This window comes from Simochromis diagramma, unplaced genomic scaffold (assembly GCF_900408965.1).
Source record: "Simochromis diagramma unplaced genomic scaffold, fSimDia1.1 OVJJ01000746.1, whole genome shotgun sequence".
Taxonomy (NCBI): Eukaryota; Metazoa; Chordata; class Actinopteri; order Cichliformes; family Cichlidae; genus Simochromis; species Simochromis diagramma.
Window position 1 is genome coordinate 4,101,504 of NW_024386757.1, and position 19,214 is coordinate 4,120,717.

At 40.2% G+C, this 19,214-nt stretch overlaps 2 protein-coding genes across 7 annotated transcripts in view; both read right to left on the bottom strand.

Annotated features, from left to right (window-relative positions):
- The window catches only part of cnih3 (cornichon family AMPA receptor auxiliary protein 3), a 142,309-nt gene that overhangs the window by 74,304 nt on the left and 48,791 nt on the right, over positions 1 to 19,214 (bottom strand). For all 5 annotated transcript variants that reach the window (XM_040028410.1, XM_040028400.1, XM_040028393.1 and 2 more), the window contains exon 3: positions 14,705 to 14,752. In XM_040028410.1, the coding sequence (XP_039884344.1) occupies positions 14,705 to 14,752 (48 nt within the window). The remainder of the gene's footprint in view (positions 1 to 14,704; positions 14,753 to 19,214) is intronic.
- LOC120731364 lies at positions 7,386 to 13,480 on the bottom strand. 2 transcript variants are annotated; one of them, XM_040028383.1, is made up of 2 exons: positions 13,405 to 13,480; positions 7,386 to 10,530 (listed from the first exon to the last, which is right to left on the bottom strand). In XM_040028383.1, exons 1-2 carry the CDS (start codon positions 13,433 to 13,435, stop codon positions 8,990 to 8,992), a joined length of 1,572 nt encoding a protein of 523 aa, XP_039884317.1. In that variant the 5' UTR covers positions 13,436 to 13,480; the 3' UTR covers positions 7,386 to 8,989. The 2 variants fall into 2 exon arrangements, with proteins under 2 accessions (XP_039884317.1, XP_039884313.1); XM_040028379.1 differs by having other exon boundaries at positions 7,386 to 10,007; positions 10,504 to 13,458.

Below are 19,214 nucleotides of genomic sequence, written 5' to 3' on the forward strand. Positions count from 1 at the left end.
AATTATTAGGCAAATGAGTATTTTGTCCACATCATCCTCTTCATGCATGTTGTCTTACTCCAAGCTGTATAGGCTCGAAAGCCTACTACCAATTAAGCATATTAGGTGATGTGCATCTCTGTAATGAGAAGGGGTGTGGTCTAATGACATCAACACCCTATATCAGGTGTGCATAATTATTAGGCAACGTCCTTTCCTTTGGCAAAATGGGTCAAAAGAAGGACTTGACGGGCTCAGAAAAGTCAAAAATAGTGAGATATCTTGCAGAGGGATGCAGCAGTCTCAAAATTGCAAAGCTTCTGAAGCGTGATCATCGAACAATCAAGCGTTTCATTCAAAATAGTCAACAGGGTTGCAAGAAGCGTGTGGAAAAACCAAGGCGCAAAATAACTGCCCATGAACTGAGAAAAGTCAAGCGTGCAGCTGCCAAGATGCCACTTGCCACCAGTTTGGCCATATTTCACAGCTGCAACATCACTGGAGTGCCCAAAAGCACAAGGTGTGCAATACTCAGAGACATGGCCAAGGTAAGAAAGGCTGAAAGACGACCACCACTGAACAAGACACACAAGCTGAAATGTCAAGACTGGGCCAAGAAATATCTCAAGACTGGTTTTTCTAAGGTTTTATGGACTGATGAAATGAGAGTGAGTCTTGATGGGCCAGATGGATGGGCCCGTGGCTGGATTGGTAAAGGGCAGAGAGCTCCAGTCCGACTCAGACGCCAGCAAGGTGGAGGTGGAGTACTGGTTTGGGCTGGTATCATCAAAGATGAGCTTGTGGGGCCTTTTCGGGTTGAGGATGGAGTCAAGCTCAACTCCCAGTCCTACTGCCAGTTTCTGGAAGACACCTTCTTCAAGCAGTGGTACAGGAAGAAGTCTGCATCCTTCAAGAAAAACATGATTTTCATGCAGGACAATGCTCCATCACACGCGTCCAAGTACTCCACAGCGTGGCTGGCAAGAAAGGGTATAAAAGAAGAAAAAGTAATGACATGGCCTCCTTGTTCACCTGATCTGAACCCCATTGAGAACCTGTGGTCCATCATCAAATGTGAGATTTACAAGGAGGGAAAACAGTACACCTCTCTGAACAGTGTCTGGGAGGCTGTGGTTGCTGCTGCACGCAATGTTGATGGTGAACAGATCAAAACACTGACAGAATCCATGGATGGCAGGCTTTTGAGTGTCCTTGCAAAGAAAGGTGGCTATATTGGTCGCTGATTTGTTTTTGTTTTGTTTTTGAATGTCAGAAATGTATATTTGTGAATGTGGAGATGTTATATTGGTTTCACTGGTAAAAATAAATAATTGAAATGGGTATATATTTGTTTTTTGTTAAGTTGCCTAATAATTATGCACAGTAATAGTCACCTGCACACACAGATATCCCCCTAAAATAGCTAAAACTAAAAACAAACTAAAAACTACTTCCAAAAACATTCAGCTTTGATATTAATGAGTTTTTTGGGTTCATTGAGAACATGGTTGTTGTTCAATAATAAAATTATTCCTCAAAAATACAACTTGCCTAATAATTCTGCACTCCCTGTATGTGAAGCTGTACACATTTTTCAGACTGGTCTTTTTTGGACCCCAGTTAGTTGTGTGGGAAAATCCTAGTAGATCAGCAGTTTCTGAAAAACCCAGACCCGCCTGTCCCAGACCTTGAGTATTGGTAGTTGGAGGCCAAAGCAGATTTTAGCACAGACAGGACTGGGGACTATTTGGGAGATTTGTCCACATTTTGTGCTGCTGATATCACAGTAATGATGACATTAATCTATTTAGAATGAAGACATTGTGAAGTGGAGTTTTGAATGCCCTTTAAAATAGTTTTTGTATTTTCCAGTAAAGGAAATCATTGGAGACCAATGATACAATTTGAAGGGACAGAAAGACTGACTGTATCTGCTTTTAACCTTATCAGCCAAGAAATGAACTACTTAATGCTCTTATTGCAGTTTAGATTAAAGTAACAAGTATGTTATGTGTTATGTGTTACTATGTGTGTACAGATGCGGCTATACTGACTTCATGTATCCGTGTCTGTTTTCTAGACTGTGGGTTAACTTTCATCAAGTCCAAACCATTTAAATCATCACAGTCTCAGTTTTGAATTATTCTATGTGAAGCAGCTTGGTGAGTCATGTTAATACAGACAGGATGTCAGTAGACTGCAATAGGCAAATAAGTGCCATCATTCCTTTGTTAGACCACTGACTGATTGACTCTTATGGAAAGTTGCCTCTGGTATTTAACCTACACTATGCTAATAAGCACAAATGGCTTGTGGCAACTTAGCCAAAGGAACTACTCTACAAATACCTTCAACCCAATGTTCTTGCAGACAGCTCACCATTTTAGTGATAGAGATAAATATTGGTGGTTTTAGAGAGTGTTTTTGCATAGACTGGATGTCATTATGAGTGAGCTCTGGCACAGTCACTTCTTCAAGAATAATATGCAGTGGTTTTTGTGTGCTATGCATTCACATGTAAAAGAAAACATATATACTTGTACTTAAAAAAAACAAACAAACAACACATGCTGTTGTCTACACCAGCCATTACCCTATCATGACGCCTATTTATTCAATTCTCTGAATTTGAAGTCTGAAGCTTTTTAGTAAGTTTGCTCCTGACTGGGTAGTTATTTTCTTCCAGTTGTCCGATAACAGCTTTTTAGGCATTCCGTAGAACATGTAGATGAACTCAGCTTAAGTACAGGAAAAGTCTTTGTTATTAATGACACCTTTATAATCCGACACCAGATGCCCCAACACTAGGCTTTTAGACAACGACAATATGTAATATATATGTGCTATTCCTGTTTAATGATGTATTGCTAACCTAAATCAGCATCATTTGACTTTAAACAACCCCAAATCCATAAAAGTTGGGTCCTGTGTAAAAATATACACTATATTGCCAAAAGCATTCGCTTGTCTGCCATTATTCTGAAATTGTTCCACAATTTGTAAATGTTTCTTCCTAGTATCAATTACTGTAATATTTGGTAATATTTTCCTCAGTTTAAACATAAGATTCTTTTTCTATTTTCTATTTGGAATAAAATATGCATTTGTAAGATCTGCAAATCATTGCATTGTTTTCATTATGTGTGTGTAAAATAAATGATAAAAATACGCATAAAATATTTGTCAAAAAAGTGTTGCCACAATAATAAGAAAAACAGTTTTGCCTCTTTTGGTGATCTGTCCAATTAAGTTCACTAATTAAATACGGTGGAGTTAATCCATTTCTCTGTGTGCACACAGTTCGCAGTGACTCAGAGCGCTGGTATAACCTTTCTCTTCACTCTGTGAGTGCAAAATAAAGCCCCCTTTTCTCTCTTTCAATCATTCACTGTATTTATACATAAACCAGCTACCTCTACCTGTTTGTCTAGCTCTACCATACAGCTAGCATCATAGTCATAATATCATAACATTAAAGTAGTTCACTAGCTGGGCCCACGTCCTCATTTTAGGTTTGACAGTGTTTTAGTAGGTAAAGGTGAATGCTTGGACATGAATTGAGCTGTGGTTTGGGGAAGGCCTCGAAGGGGATTGGCCATGGCTCCCGGGCCTGGCAGATCTCCATGTACTAAATTGGAGTGAAGAAGTTAAAGAATTGAGAACAAGGAGGAAGGGAGGGTGGGGCACATAAACAAGAATGAACAGCTTGCAGAACTGGGGGAACTTATATAGATGACAACCAGAAGGAGTGTGTTTGGAGGCGCGGTCGCGCTCCCGAAATTCCGATACATAATCTCCAAGTAAAGGCCAATCCAACTCATCCCTTTCACAGCTATTTAGTTTAACGGCTCCTCTGGTAGGAATTTTTCACTGTCAGTATATATCAGCACATGGCAAACATTAGCATTAACTGTCTTTACAGTCTAGAACAGCTTATTTTCATCATTTATTCCTTTGCTTTAAGAGCTGTCTCCGGGGTGAACGCTATTATAGAGTTTAGTCATTTGGTCCTGCTTTCGTTGCTTCCGAGCAAACGTTCTATCAGAGAGGTTTTGCTGATGGCAGTAAGTCATTTTCCAACACTTTCCTTTCTTAACTTCCCCATTGACTAGGATATCTCTGTCATTCCCCATCTGCTTTTCCATCGTCATCGTGTCTTGTGCTCCAACAAAATTGGTATTACATAGAATCTGTTCCATCATGTGACAACTAATTATAACATTTTGAGCCAATCTCAAAAACTGAATGCAGGGCTTTTTTTGGGATACATCACATTCATTATTTCTTCTGATTGTGTTGATAGCATTAGCTATTCCTGGATATTTGTAAACTATCTTAATTTATGATGAGTACCTACTAGAGGGATTGAAAAAATTGCCTTTGCCGATTCAGCAATACCTCACTCATTCTCTCATTATTACACTTGTGAATCTGTGGACTAGGAGAGATGGAGAGGCTAGAGTGAGAGGGATAAAAAAGAGAAAGGTAGAATAATGTTAAAATAGAGGAGAGAGAGAAGAAAGGCCCAAGACAGACCCAAAAATAAAGGAAGAGCACTAATGAGTACGCTCAGGTTTGCTCAGTTGCTGTGACAACGCAGTGGCTTCAAGCCGCAAGAAAGCACATCTAATGAACACCACACACACACACACACACACACACACACACACACACACACACACACACACACACACACAGTACATCCCCTCAAGCTATTGTCATCTGCATGGGTTTCCAGTCATCCAAAACCCATCAAACACAACACACTCCATTGAGAACAAAAATGGCACGTGTCCATGTGCCTGCTTGTGAATGTGTGCAGTGAAAACTGCCAAGTGCATATGCCAACATAAAGAAATACAGCCAAAGCTTTTAGCCAAATCAGTCAGGACCAACATGCTGTGAGCGTGCCAGTCGGTGTGAACTGAACAGTTTTCGAAGGGGAAAGAAGAGCTCTCAAAAAGGATTTAAAAAGCACCACAATGCAGCAGATCCTCATGCATCAGGACCTTAGGCAATCATGCTGACAGGCACAGTATGCAAGACAGTGAAATATAGTTTCTAAAAGCGTGTAACTCATAATGTGTGATTCTGTCTGAATGTATGAAATAAGAAGCTGTCGCCTGAGGCACTTGGCAGGAATTTCCTCTCCTGCTGCTTCTCTTTGCTTTATTTCGCTAGCCAGTGCATAATCGTCAGTCACCTCATATGCTGAATAATGGTTAGACAAAATGGTGATTAATGTATTGACAGATTAAATACATTTGTTACTCTATGGATTTTACCACTTTTTTGAGGTGGATATCTCTGTTTGTATTAGGCCTCTGTGGCCTTTAAAAGGCTTTATACTATGATTCATGACTTTTTTATCATGCACCAAGGTCACTAATGGCAGTGTAGGCATTGGATTTAGTTAAAAACAACCCCTTTTATAGAGTTTCCACCTTAAGACTGAAGATTCAACAGTCTTTATTGTTACTATGCTATCATAACAAAATCCTAGCAATATTCTCTCACATGGTGCGTAAGATTTATATACAAAAAGGGACAATGTGTGATCTTACAGTAGCGGTTTTTAAACCATAGAATAAGCCTGCCCTATACAGCATACCACTGGTTTATTGTCCTTCTGGAAATTAATTGACAATACGGAATTTGACAATCGTAATTTATAAAATATGCAGTTATTTAACAGGATGAATAAATAACAGTGACTAAGGAAAAGTGTACTAAGGTCATTCTATACAACTACACTTGTTTTTGCAACTGCAACATATAAACCCCCTGCTATCCCTTTTAGATCCACAAGCTACATCCATTTTTTTTAAACAGCCTATGGTGTCCAGCAACCTTCACTGTTACCTGCACAGTATGTCTCAGCTCCAAGCACAGCATGTCTGGATGTCTGTGTAAGTATGTCAGTGTGTTTATCCATCTCAGCATATGATCTGTAGGGGAAAATGTCCTCCCCGGGGACTAGTGCAGGAGCTGGGTGCTGGGGTTAACAACAATGATGATCAAGATCAGCTGTTCAGCCAGTGAACCTCCAGCATGACACAAACATATGCACAAACACACGCTTGCATGCACAAGTTCAAACAGTATGTGGTTTGCGTTTCAGAGAGGTGGAGGGAGAAACAGATGCCAAACTGAAGCTGGGAGGAGTTCTCTCAACCTCATACTGAGCCCTCAAGGCACACAAAACCTGAAACAGACAGCACAGCTCTGCAAAACACAATGCAGAACCTTTCAATGTGTGTCTACCATTTGATTTCAGTACATTGCGAGGAAAGATAATAAACAAAGCATCCTTGTTCAAATTGAAAAATTCATTTAAAACCTGTAAAACAGTGATGCACAACCCTGGAAACCAAAAAATATATTATATACATGCTCTGACAGGCACTGGCGACTATGGGACAACAGATAGGCAGGTGTGTGGCTTCCCAAATCTATTCCAATCTGCTGAATTTATCACATGTGGACATCCATGAAGTTGTAGAAAAATCTGACAGATGATTGGTGGAAACAGGATGTACCCGAGCGTAGTTTAGAGCACAGGTGTTAAACTCCAGGCCTCAAGGGCCGGTGTCCTGCAGGTTTTAGATGTGTCCTTGATCCAACACAGCTGATACAAATTGCTAAATGACCTCTTCAGCATGTCTTGAAGTTCTCCAGAGGCCTCATAATGAACTAATTATTTGATTCAGGTGTTGCGATCCAGGGTGTTGCGACTTTCATCCGTAAATAAAGCCGCGGCCGGCTGAGTTGGTTGTGTCCCTGTGACGCGCCTCCAATAATCCATAATGAGTCGAACTTGTACTTTGCGCATTTATTTTAAGAACAAAACAAAAACGAACATTTGCGCTTTCAATCACTTTACAACTAGCGCATGGATTAACTGGTGTGCCAAAAAATGACGGTCAACAGAAAAGTTTGCCCACAAACCACTCACCCAACACACCTGCTGCGAACACCGACATCAGGTAAATAGACTGTGACCACACCCACATACCATCACCTGAGACGCAGGTAAAACTATACACCTGTGCCACCAAAACAAAAAGGAAAAACATAAACATTGACTTTGGCTCTTACAATACCGGCCCCTAATTATTATCTTTTAAATAATAATTACAAAATAATCAAGTCTTACATCATTTTCTTGTTCATAAAACATTTCAATCGCCCTTTAGTGCAACATGCATCAGTACTACTACTTGTGGTTCACCATGTGTGAGGTTAGTAACCCATAACTAAAAGGAGTAGGTCACTTAAAGTTATCCAGTTAGTCCAATATGTTAAATATTCTCTGTTTCCTGCAAAAGACAGACTTTATTTATAGGTCTGTTTAGGAATCCAGTCTTTGTCTTGATCCGAAGATGACGAACAAATCCCCTTTTGTCCTGGATTGTCTCTTCTATTTTTCCAGTTATCCAGGAATTCCGTGGTGCGGAATCATCAACAATGATCACAATGTCTCCTGGCATGAAGTTTCGTTTTGGGTTGCACCATTTCTGTCTTTGTTGCAGTTGTGGAAGATATTCTTTAATCCACCTTTTCCAGAATAAATCTGACATATATTGTACTTGTTTCCATCTGCGACGAGCATATATGTCATCTTTTTGAAAACATCCTGGTGGTAGAGATGGTGCAGTCTTAAGAAGCAACAGGTGGTTTGGAGTAAGTGCTTCAAGGTCATTTGGATCTGTAGAAGCCTTTGTAATAGGACGGCCATTCAAAATAGCTTCAGCTTCACATAAAACAGTCCTGAAGCTCTCTTCATCAAGACTTTGTACATTTAAGGTGGAATTAAGAATCTTTCTCACAGATCTTATAAGTCTTTCCCATACACCTCCATGATGTGAGCCAGCTGGGGGATGGAAAGTCCATTGAATGCCCTTTTGAAGAAGGGTATTGTGTATACGACATTGATTCCAATCTGCTATCATTTCCTTCAGCTCACGATGGGATCCCACAAAGTTGGTGCCGTTGTCAGATCGCAGTTCTTTTACTTGACCACGTCTGGCAATAAAGCGACGAAGGGCATTGATAAAAGAGTCTGTGTCCAGTGATGATGCCATTTCAATATGAATGGCTCTTGACGCTAAACATGTGAATATCACACCATAGCATTTTACAGTAGTCCTTCCACGTTTCACTAGAAACGGTCCGAAATAGTCCACTCCGACATACGTGAATGGTGGTTCATCAGGAGTTACTCTGTGTAGGGGCAGGTCTGCTATTTGCTGTTGTCCTGGTGGGGCATTTACGCGCCGACACACAATGCATTTAGCCACAATTTTTCTTATAGGTACTGTGACACCTAAAATCCAGTATTTTTGACGCAGTTTAGATAACATGTGGTTACAACCTCCATGACCCACCGCTTCATGGACATGTTGAAGGATTAGGTTAGAAATGTGGAAGTCTTTGGCCAGAATAACAGGATGTTTTCTCTCTTCTAGCATTGCAGTTCTACTGAGTCGTCCACCAACTCTCAACACACCTTCTTCCAGGATGGGAGTAAGTTTATAAATGTGACTGGTTCTCTTAACATTCGATCCTTTTGTTAAACAGGAGATTTCATCAGCAAACCGCTTCCTTTGACAAAAGGAGATTATAGCCATTTCAGCGCTAATCAGCTCCTCAACTTTGAGACTGCTGGTGTCCAGACGGTGTTTCTTCATTTGAAGTTCAAGATTTTGTTCAGGATCATGTTTAATCTGTAGTTTTCTTTTACTGTAATGTAGAAGCAGTTTTTTAACTCTCAGAATCCATGCTACTGCACGCTTCAGCCGAGTCCAGGATGAAAAATACTGAATGAAGTGAGAAACCGGATCCATTTCTTGTGACGTCTGAACAGCATTCACTGTTGTTTTAATTTCTGCATCGCTTGATGAGATTTGTTTCACTTCATCAGGATTCTGAGGCCACTCCTCTTGTGGTAGTAGAAGAAATGGAGGTCCAGAAAGCCAAGTTTGTTTATTTTTCAAAAAGGATTGTACTGTTAAACCTCGAGAAGCCAAATCTGCTGGATTGTTATCCGTGTCCACATATCTCCATTGTTGAGGATTTGAAACTTTGACAATCTCAGAAACTCTGTTGGCGACAAAAGTGCAAGGAACCTTGTTGTTTTATTGTTGATATATTTTAGTACAGAGGTGCTGTCAGTCCAAAATACTGAGTCCTTCAGTTCCATCTGCAGCTCCTTTTTCCACATTACATCCATTCTGCTTGCTAAGGTGGCAGCAGTTAACTCCATTCGAGGGATTGTAACTGGTTTTAAAGGAGCAACACGTGCCTTTCCCATAATGAATGCACAGTGTGCCTGGCCTCGTTGGTTCTTTAGTAACAAATAAGTCAATGTTCCATAGCTGTCCTCAGATGCATCTGCGAAATGATGCAACTGAGCTGTTTTTACAGTTCCAAAACTGTTGGTTTTAAAACAACGATCAACCTTGAACTCCTCCAGCTTGTAGAGCTCTTGCATCCAAATAGTCCATTCCTGTATAACTGCATCAGGTAATGCATCATCCCATCCAATCTTTTTTCGAGACAGATTTTGCAGAATCTTTTTAGCAGTTAAGATTACTGGTGCCAACATTCCTAAGGGGTCATAAACAGAGCTGACTACAGAAAGGATGCCACGTCTTGTCAAAGGTCGATCTCTCAGAGTGATTCTGAACTTGAAAACGTCAGACTCCACACACCATTGAACGCCCAAAACTCTTTCCACCGGAAGTTCATCACTGATCAAGTCTAGATCCTTTATTTTGTTTGCTCTGTTACTTTCAGGTATTACAGCCAACACATTACGACTGTTACTTATCCATTTGTTCAGTGGAAAGCCTCCCTTCAAGCATATGGCACAGAGTTCATGATAGAGAGCGGTCGCATCCTCTTCTGTGGCTGCTGAGACGAGACAATCGTCGACGTAAAAGTTGTTCAACATTGCATCCACGGCTTGAAGGCTAAACTGTTGTTTATGATCTTCAGCACATTTCCTTAGTGCAAAATTTGCACAACTGGGAGATGAAGTTGCTCCAAACACATGTACTGTCATCCTATATTCAACCATGGCTTGAGTGTAATCTCCGTTGGGCCACCAAAGGAATCTTAACATATCTCGATCCTCCTCTGGTATTTTAACCTGGTGAAACATGGCCTTAATGTCTGCAGCAATGACAACAGGTTCTTTACGAAATCTTGTCAGAACTCCAATTAACGTGCTGGTCAAGTCTGGACCTTGTAAGAGCTTGCTATTTAGCGACACTCCTTGATACTTGGCTCCACAGTCAAACACCACTCTAAGGGTTTTCTTTTGCGGATGCAGAACACCATGGTGCGGCAAATACCATTTCCTGCCATCCGTCCGTTCTAAGTTGTCTTCTGGTACCTTTTCTGCATAACCTTCAGAGATCATATCTGACATAAAGCTGTTATAGTCCTGCAGAAAAGTAGAGTTCTTCATAAGTCTTTTCTTCAGATTCTGAAGGCGTTGTTCAGCAACACTTTTATTATCTGGCATGCAGACCTTTAAGTCTTTCAATGGGAGTCCAATATAATAATGACCATTATGTAGCTTAGCAGTATTGGAAACTTTATCCAAAAACTGTTGGTCTTCCTTAGAAGGTTCTTTCTCATCTCTGGCACACTCTGGAAAATCAGTTTTAAACTGCTGATTCCACAGCTCATCAAGTTTCACCACTGAAACTCTATTGACACTTATCTGTGGCTGATTGTGAACTTCAGTTTGAGTCTCACCCAAAGGTCCGTTCACTGTCCAGCCAAGGACAGTTTTAACAGCATACGGTCCATCTCCAACACTTCTAATGACATCCAGTGGTTCCAGAGCCTTTGGCACATTCGAGCCAATTAGCAAATCAATTTCAGAGTCAATTTCTGGCAGATTTACAGACTTCAAATATGGCCACCGGAGTATATCGTTCTGGTGGGGAATGTTTCCTTTATGGACAGGCATAGTGAACTGAGTATAAAGAATGGGAAGATCACAAAACTCGTTTCCGTCTAGTCCAGCGACTTCTAAATCTGCAATAATATCCGTTTCAACAACTTTATTTTGTCCCATAGTTCTCAGCAGAATGTTGGATCTTCTTCCATGAATTTTCAGCTTATTCATCAGCTTTACTGTACAAAATGATGCAGTGCTGCCTGGGTCAAGAAATGCATAGGTGTACAATGTTACATTTCCTTTCTTGGCCTTAACTTTCACAGGCACGATGGAAAGTTTAAATTCATCTTTACCGGCCCCAGTAAGAGCACTGGTCTGAATAGAGACTATGGCACGATTTTGTGTTTGTTCCTTTGATTCTTGTTCTTTGCTCATTGTCTTTTGATAGATGTGTAACATTTGAGGATGCTTTAAACCACACGTCTTGCACCTGAGGCGCTTTTTGCAGTCTCTACTAATGTGACCTTTACAAAGACATCCGAAACAGACTCCATTCTCTTTTAGAAAAGTGATTTTGTCTTTTTGCGTTTTTCTTTCCAGCTCTTGACAATTTTCTAACGTATGTTCACCTTTGCAAAACAAGCAACTCCTCATTTGTGCTGTTCTTTCCTTTTCCTTAACTTTGTTATTTTCTTTTTCAGATGCCATCACAGAGGTAGCAAAAGAACTTTCTTTGAATCTTGTGTGAGTTTGAGACTTAAGTTTTCTTGTGTCTCTGTTTGTCGTGCAGATATCCTTGATGTCCCCAAACACTGGGTCAGATGCGATCTTCACTTGTTTTTCTAAAAACTCCACAAGATCCTTAAATGTAGCTTGTCGATTACACTTCTCATGGAAATCACAGACTGCAGTTCTCCACTTATCTCTCTGCCTGTAGGGAAGTTTCTTTGTTATAGCTAACATGTTGGCAGGCATGTCAAGCTCCTGCATATAACTGAGATCTTCCATAGCATTGCAACAGCCTCTTAGGAATATTGTGTAAGCTTGAAGAGCTTTTGTGTCCTCTGCTTTTATTGAAGACCAAGCAAGTGCTTTGCTCATGTAAGCCGTGGCAAGTTTATGTTCATTCCCAAAATGCTGCCGTAACAAAGACTTTGCCTTTCTGAATCCTGCTTCTGAAGTCATGTGTAGGCAACTCCTTACAAGTTCTCTTGGTTGACCCTTTGTGTGTTGTTCCAAATAATAAAGACAATCTCCAGGGTTTTTATTTCTACTTTCAATGTTGTGTTCAAACGATTTAATAAAAGTCTGGTACTGAAGTGGATCTCCATCAAAAACTGGGATCTCCTTTTTAGGTAATGAAGAAAGACTATGTTGTTGGATTAATAAAGCAGTGAGTTCATTTTGCTTATTCATGACAGATAAGATGTTACAGTCTTCTTCATGACTAGAAATTTGAGAAGGTACATGTTTATTTTCACGTGAATTTCTAATGTCTGACTGATTTGTCAAGGGATCTTCAGAAAGAGTGTGAGGTTGTATTGGAACTCTGCCTGTGGTTAAGAGAGATTGTGAGTCTGCAACATTATGCTCCCTAAAGATATGCACATGTTGCCTTTCATGTACAGGAGTATCCGGACTAGTATTCAACACTTGAGTTACCTTCTGTCCCTTTTCAAAATATGACTCCCTACCATCTGATATGTTTGATAGTTTACTTTTAATACTGGATCCTTTTGAGCCTTTCAGTACTTTCATTTTTGCAACCGTGGCAGCTATATTTGTTTCCAGCTCCAGTTGCTCCCGCTGTCTCCTTAACTGTGCTTCATGTTCCTCCAAGGCATGTTTATCCTTAAGCAGTTTTTGCCTTACCATCAGAGCAGCTGCTTCAGCTTCAGCCATTATTCGTGCTGATGTTGTACTTGATGCTCTGGAGTTTGAGCTTGAAGAACTGATTTTACTCTTTTTGCTTCCTACGTTTGAAACACTGTCACCTGGCTGTATTTCATCTTGTATGTCAGAAATTGTTTTAACCTGCTTTGGAGATGTTAAGATGTTATTTTTATCATTTGTGGAAGAAACCGTCTCCTTTGATAAAACAGTCTCAGCAGAAACGGGCATATCCAAAGTAACAGCAGTAGGCACTTTCTCAACTTTGTCTTTTTCCATATATGGTCTTCCAGCTTCAAGAAGCCACCGTTTCACATCTTCAACAAAATCATCATTACATTTTGTTATGCGTCCAAACCAGTCAATATGAGCGTCTTGTTCATCTTTAGGAATCAATAAAATGAATGCATCATGAACTGCTTTGGCATTTTTATACAAATCATTCAGTTTTTCCAAGTTAAGCAGCACAGCTTTTGCATTGTCATCCTTGTTCATCAAGTCTTTAATATCACGAGTTAACCCTTTAATCTTGTTAACATGACCTTTTCGCTCTTTCTGCAAAGTTTCCATTTTAAAAGCAAGCGCTTTAGCCGTCAGTTTTGCAGATCTTTTTTCTTCCAGTTCATGTTCGGCTTCTTTTATTTCACTCATCGTCACTTTTTCACATGCATCAAAACAACATTATATTCCACAGCTTCAAAGATAGATCACAGCCAATACTTTTCTTCCGTGTAAACCATTGCGCAGCAGCGTCACAGGCTGTCAAAACCAGAGCAGAGTCCTCCAGCTTGCCAAATCAAGCACACGCACGCACACAACGCAGATCAAACCAATGTCCCCAATGGACAAGCGATGACACTTACAAACTGTGTTCAAAACATCCAATAATACACAGAGTGAAGCCGCGTGTCCTACCAGCTTCTGAAGTGTCTGTTGCGCTGCGTTCCACCATGCCAGTGTGACGGTGCCGTTTCCAATGACTCATTTGAGAACTGCATCCACTCATCTGAAAGCTCCGTGTCTCCAAAACTTATATCCAAAAATCCTCTTCATTGTTTCGATGCGTGCAATAAAAGACAAGGATTTTCTGTTGACTAAATGTTGCGACTTTCATCCGTAAATAAAGCCGCGGCCGGCTGAGTTGGTTGTGTCCCTGTGACGCGCCTCCAATAATCCATAATGAGTCGAACTTGTACTTTGCGCATTTATTTTAAGAACAAAACAAAAACGAACATTTGCGCTTTCAATCACTTTACAACTAGCGCATGGATTAACTGGTGTGCCAAAAAATGACGGTCAACAGAAAAGTTTGCCCACAAACCACTCACCCAACACACCTGCTGCGAACACCGACATCAGGTAAATAGACTGTGACCACACCCACATACCATCACCTGAGACGCAGGTAAAACTATACACCTGTGCCACCAAAACAAAAAGGAAAAACATAAACATTGACTTTGGCTCTTACACAGGGTGATATCTAAAACCTGCATGACACTGGCCCTCGAGGCCTGGAGTTCGACACCCCTGGTTTAGAGTGTCATGGCAAAGGCTTTGAATACTTATGTACACAATTTATATTTGCTTTCTATTTTCAATAAATATGTAAGAATTTCAAGTAAAGGTTTTTCAATGTGTCATCAGGGGGTATTGTGTATAGAATTTTTTGGGAAAATGAACTGATTCCATTTTGGAATAAAGCTGTTACATGAAAAAAATGTGGAACAAGTCAAGCGCTGTGAACGCTTTCTGGATACATTGTATCAGATGTCACCTGAAAACGGAATTTTCACTACAAGATGCATTTCTTCTTTCCCTCTTATTCTGTGCACTTCCCTACCAGTCTCCAATCTGCTTTGTTTCTGACCATGTATAGGACTTGCACAAGATGAATGAAAATTGTTGTTCACTGCTTACCTTCCTCAGCAGGTTGCAGATCCTCTCGATGTTTCGCAGTCTCTCCCTCTGTAAGAGGAGCAAACGGAAAAGTTATGATGAAAGACGAAACTACAGAAATACTGCACATTTGTCCTTGCACTGTTAAGTTGCACTTCTTTTGAGAGCCAGTGCTGAAGGTGAAAAATCAATGGTTATCCCAATTTTGCTACTGCACAGAATTTGAGATAATGTGGGGAAGCACGGTGGCGTGGTGATTAGCACTGTTCCCTCAGAGCAAGAAGGTCCATTAGGGACTTTCTGTGTTGAGTTTGCATGTTCTTGTTTGTCTGTCTGGGTTTTCTCCAGGTACTGCAGCTTCCCCCTAAAGTCTTTGGACTGCAGTTAGGGGTTAGGCTAACTGGTTATTCTAAATGGCCCATCTGTGTTAGCCCTGTGACAGACTGACAGTCTTTCCAGGGTGTACCCTGCCTCTTGCCTTATCACAGCTGTGATAGGCTCCAGCCCAGCCCACGACCCTGAATTGGATAAGCGGAAGAGGATGGACGGATGACTGAATTAAGATGTGCTCATTTTCCTTCTACAGAAAAATCTGTTGGAGAAAATTATTGGTCAATGAATTTAGCACTTATGTTGAAGAGAGAGCTGAAGACAAAGTTTTCAATTCACTTATTTCTAATTGCTTCCTCCATCTAGCCTTACCCTAAGAGTACATAACTCACTCATTCAGGATCAGAGGAGAGTCACTGATCCCCCAAATCGAAAGCAGAATGTCTTCTGGAAGCTCTCATGTGTTTCAGTCATGTAAAACTGGGAGAAGATCCCAGGGCAGTCCTGGATATAGTGGACAAATTATGTCTTTTATTTGACCTGGGTATCCACCCTGGAAGAACTGGGCGAAGTCTGTGCATTTTGGCTTCAGTTGATGCTCCTGTGATACGTGGTAGTGGTGGGTAACATATACATTCTGAAAACATTTGAATTTGTACCCAGCTGAACAACAGGAAACATCTAGTCTGGAGATCAGGTTCTCCTGCACTATGGTCATTTTTTCTCCACACTGGTAGAGAAAGTTATTCATTCATACATAGCTGATTTGTGGAGCTTTCTCCCAGCAGTAATGGTGGCTGCTACTTGTTTATATAAGTTTTAATATTTGAGTGTTCTCAGCTTGTATATTAAGCTGTAAGATGCTTAAATCAGCACTCACCACAATGCTGACTCTAAAAGCAGCTATTTCACCACTGCTTTTAACATCATGATCAAATATTAATCAATTCCTATGGATGACGCAACCTGCATTTGACTGGCGGTGCTGCAAGTCCACAGGGGAGCAATGCAAAATACCGACTGCTTATAAATCATGTATTGACCCGAGTGTCAGCCCGCTTGTGCTTGTGGACAGTCATTTTGAGTTTATCTCTGCGCCTCATAAACCGTCTGCAAATGTCAACAACAGAGGCTCTGTGGGAATGATGAAGTATATGAAAAAATATTTATCCACGTGGAGAACATCAAAGGTAGCATGTCAAAAGCTGAACCGATATTTAGTTACCACATAAGAAAAACGGTAATAAAATGCATGAAAATGAGCTGAAATAACTGGAGTGAAAACACACTCGGGTGCCTATGAATACAGAGTTTATGAACATTGCTCTGCAGCACTGCTTATTGTCATCCTTCCTCACATACTGAAAGCCACGGGCAGTCTCTGCATCTGTTTACAGCATAGTTTGACCTAAATTTAAGCCCTTTGCGGTTTTTAACCTACCTGCACATTTTTTATACCACATTTTTTAATGCTTACTGCAGGCGGAGAGCACATGAATTAGATTTTTCTGCAAAAATGTGTCAGCGAGAATCCTTCCCTGTGTGTGTGTGTGTGTGTGTGTCTGTGTCAGAGACAGAAGAAGGCTCTCATTGGAAAGACATAGGCTTAGAGAGACAAGATGCTCTGTGTGTGTGTGTGTGTGTGTGTGTGTGTGTGTGTGTGTGTGTGTGTGTGTGTGTGTGTGTGTGTGTGTGTGTGTGTGCGCGTGCGCAGAGGCAGTGAGAAGTGGCTTCTGTCCGTTCTGGCGGTGAGTTATTTCAAACACACAGCAACACCATGAAATATGATTTGTATTCAGCCCGAGGCTTAACTTTGATTCTTATATTCACTGTAATTTGTTTGAAGTGTTGAAGTTTAATTTTGTGAATGTAATTTTAGTTCAGAACTTGAGCTTCTCATTAGTAACAACAACATTATTAATAGAATTCTTATTGTTATTATGAATTGCTTATTATTAGAATATAGTCAATGAACAGAAAGTGAAATCACTGTAGCTAGATTTGTTGGTAATTTACCAGGTTCAGTGCTATTTTATGTATTAATCCAGTTTCCCATTTCATTAAGCAAGTCACTCTGACATGAGCTCCATATACTTAAAATATGCCAGTGATATCTCATATGCATCAACATCATATCAACATGTAAAAAAATTCTGTGTTATGAGATATTTGACGTAACTATTGCTGTCCAGTGCCAGGACTTAGCTACCTTCTTGATACTAAAACTTTGGCAATGCCCTAGTCTGTAACTGGTTTCATACTAGGGTTGTTCGATATAAGGATATATATCGGATGACAATATAAAAACGTCTATCGTTTCATTTTACGCTATCGTTTGTTTCGTGGTGTCGCAAAATAAACTGTTTACGGCAATATTTTTTCATCGTTTTGATGGTCACTGTAGTGGCTATATTAATTTCTTAAAGTTCTCTCTTTCTCTTATATTTTATATAACCACACTACGGATGGACAAGCGCCTTTTTTATGCGTTGTCGTTAGCAACAATGATGGTAAAACCATCGCGTGTCCGGTTGTTTATTTTCCACATAAACCTTTCACAATAAAGCTCAAGATCCTGTTGAAAAATAAACCTTAGACTCAAACGTTAGAACGCAGCACGTTTGTAATAAATACTCACATACTCATTTCCTACAACTGATGAGGATGTAAAATGAATATTTGATTATTATTTTTAAGAAGTACAGACTGCAACAGAGGTTCCTTCTGGAAAATGACTAATTTATGTCTGCGCTGTAAATAATGAAACCAGATGTTCCTGGGTTGGAGGCTGCAAACAGCTCTGAGGTAACACCACTGCAAGAACAGCGAGAGATGAGAGTGTAGGACATAAATAAAACATGGTGGGAAAATGAAGGTGGCCATTGTATCTCTTTATAGCATTTAGGTGTTAAGAACCTCATTCCCAAGATTAATGGGACTTTACCTCTATAGATAGATGCTGTTTATACTCATAATTATTTGACTACTCTTTGAAAAACTCTCCACAATCTGCTCATCAACTTAATTCAATTCAATTTCAATCAATTTTATTTACAGCGCCAAATCACAAGAACAGTTGCCTCAAGGCACTCTATAAGGTAGACCCTACAATAATACATACAGAGAAAAACCCATCAATCATACGACACTCTATGAGCAAGCACTTTGGCAACAGTGGGAAGGAGAAACTCCCTTTTAAAAGGAAGAAACCTCTGGCAGAACCAGGCTCAGGGAGGGGTGGTCATCTGCTGCGACTGGTTGGGGTGAGAATTTAACATCCATCTGATTCTGGAAATTAAAAGATCAACAATTCTGGAGTGGCTGCAGCTGAGGAGATCCACTGATTGGAAGGTTGGTGGTTTGATCCCCACATATCCTTGGACAAGATACTAACCCCAAGTTGCTCTCCGATACATCCATCAGATTATGAATATGTGTGAATGTTAGATAGAAAGTACTTAGAAAAAGCATGGATGAATGAAACAAGTTGTATAAAGCACTTCAAGTGCTGAAGTGCTTTATAAGAATCAGTCCATTTAACGTGTCTAGGTCTTTGTCATTATCTTGCTGAAATACGCAAGCCTTTCCCCAAAAAGATCTGCATGGGAGCATATTGCTCTAAAAACTGTATATGCCTTTCAGCATTGATGTGCCCTCCAGATGTGCAAGCTGGCAGTTCTATTGGCACTAATGCATCCCCATAACATCAGTGATGGAGGCTTTTGAACTGAACACTGCTAACAAACTGATTGCTCTCCCTCATAGTCTGGAGGAAAATCCTTGTATTTGAAAAATAATTTTACATTTTGATTCTTGTGAACCACAGAAATGTTTGCACTTTGCCTCAAACCCGTTTAAATGAGCTTTGGCACAGAGAAGATGGTGATGTTTCTGGATCATGTTCACCAATAGGTTTTTCTTTGCTTGATGGAACTTTAACCCATACTTGTCGATGGCATGGTAAATGACTTTGGAAGTGATCCTGAGTCCATGCAGTGATATCCATGACAGAATCATTCCTATTAATAATGCAGTGCTGGGTGAGGACATGAAGTAGGGATGCACCGATACCACTTTTTTGGAAACGAGTACGAGTACTTGCATTTCAGTACTCGCCGATACCGATACCGATTACTTAATAAAAACATGATTTAAATTTGCAGGTAACAGCTTTAGTCCTATAATTTAACAAAAAACAAAC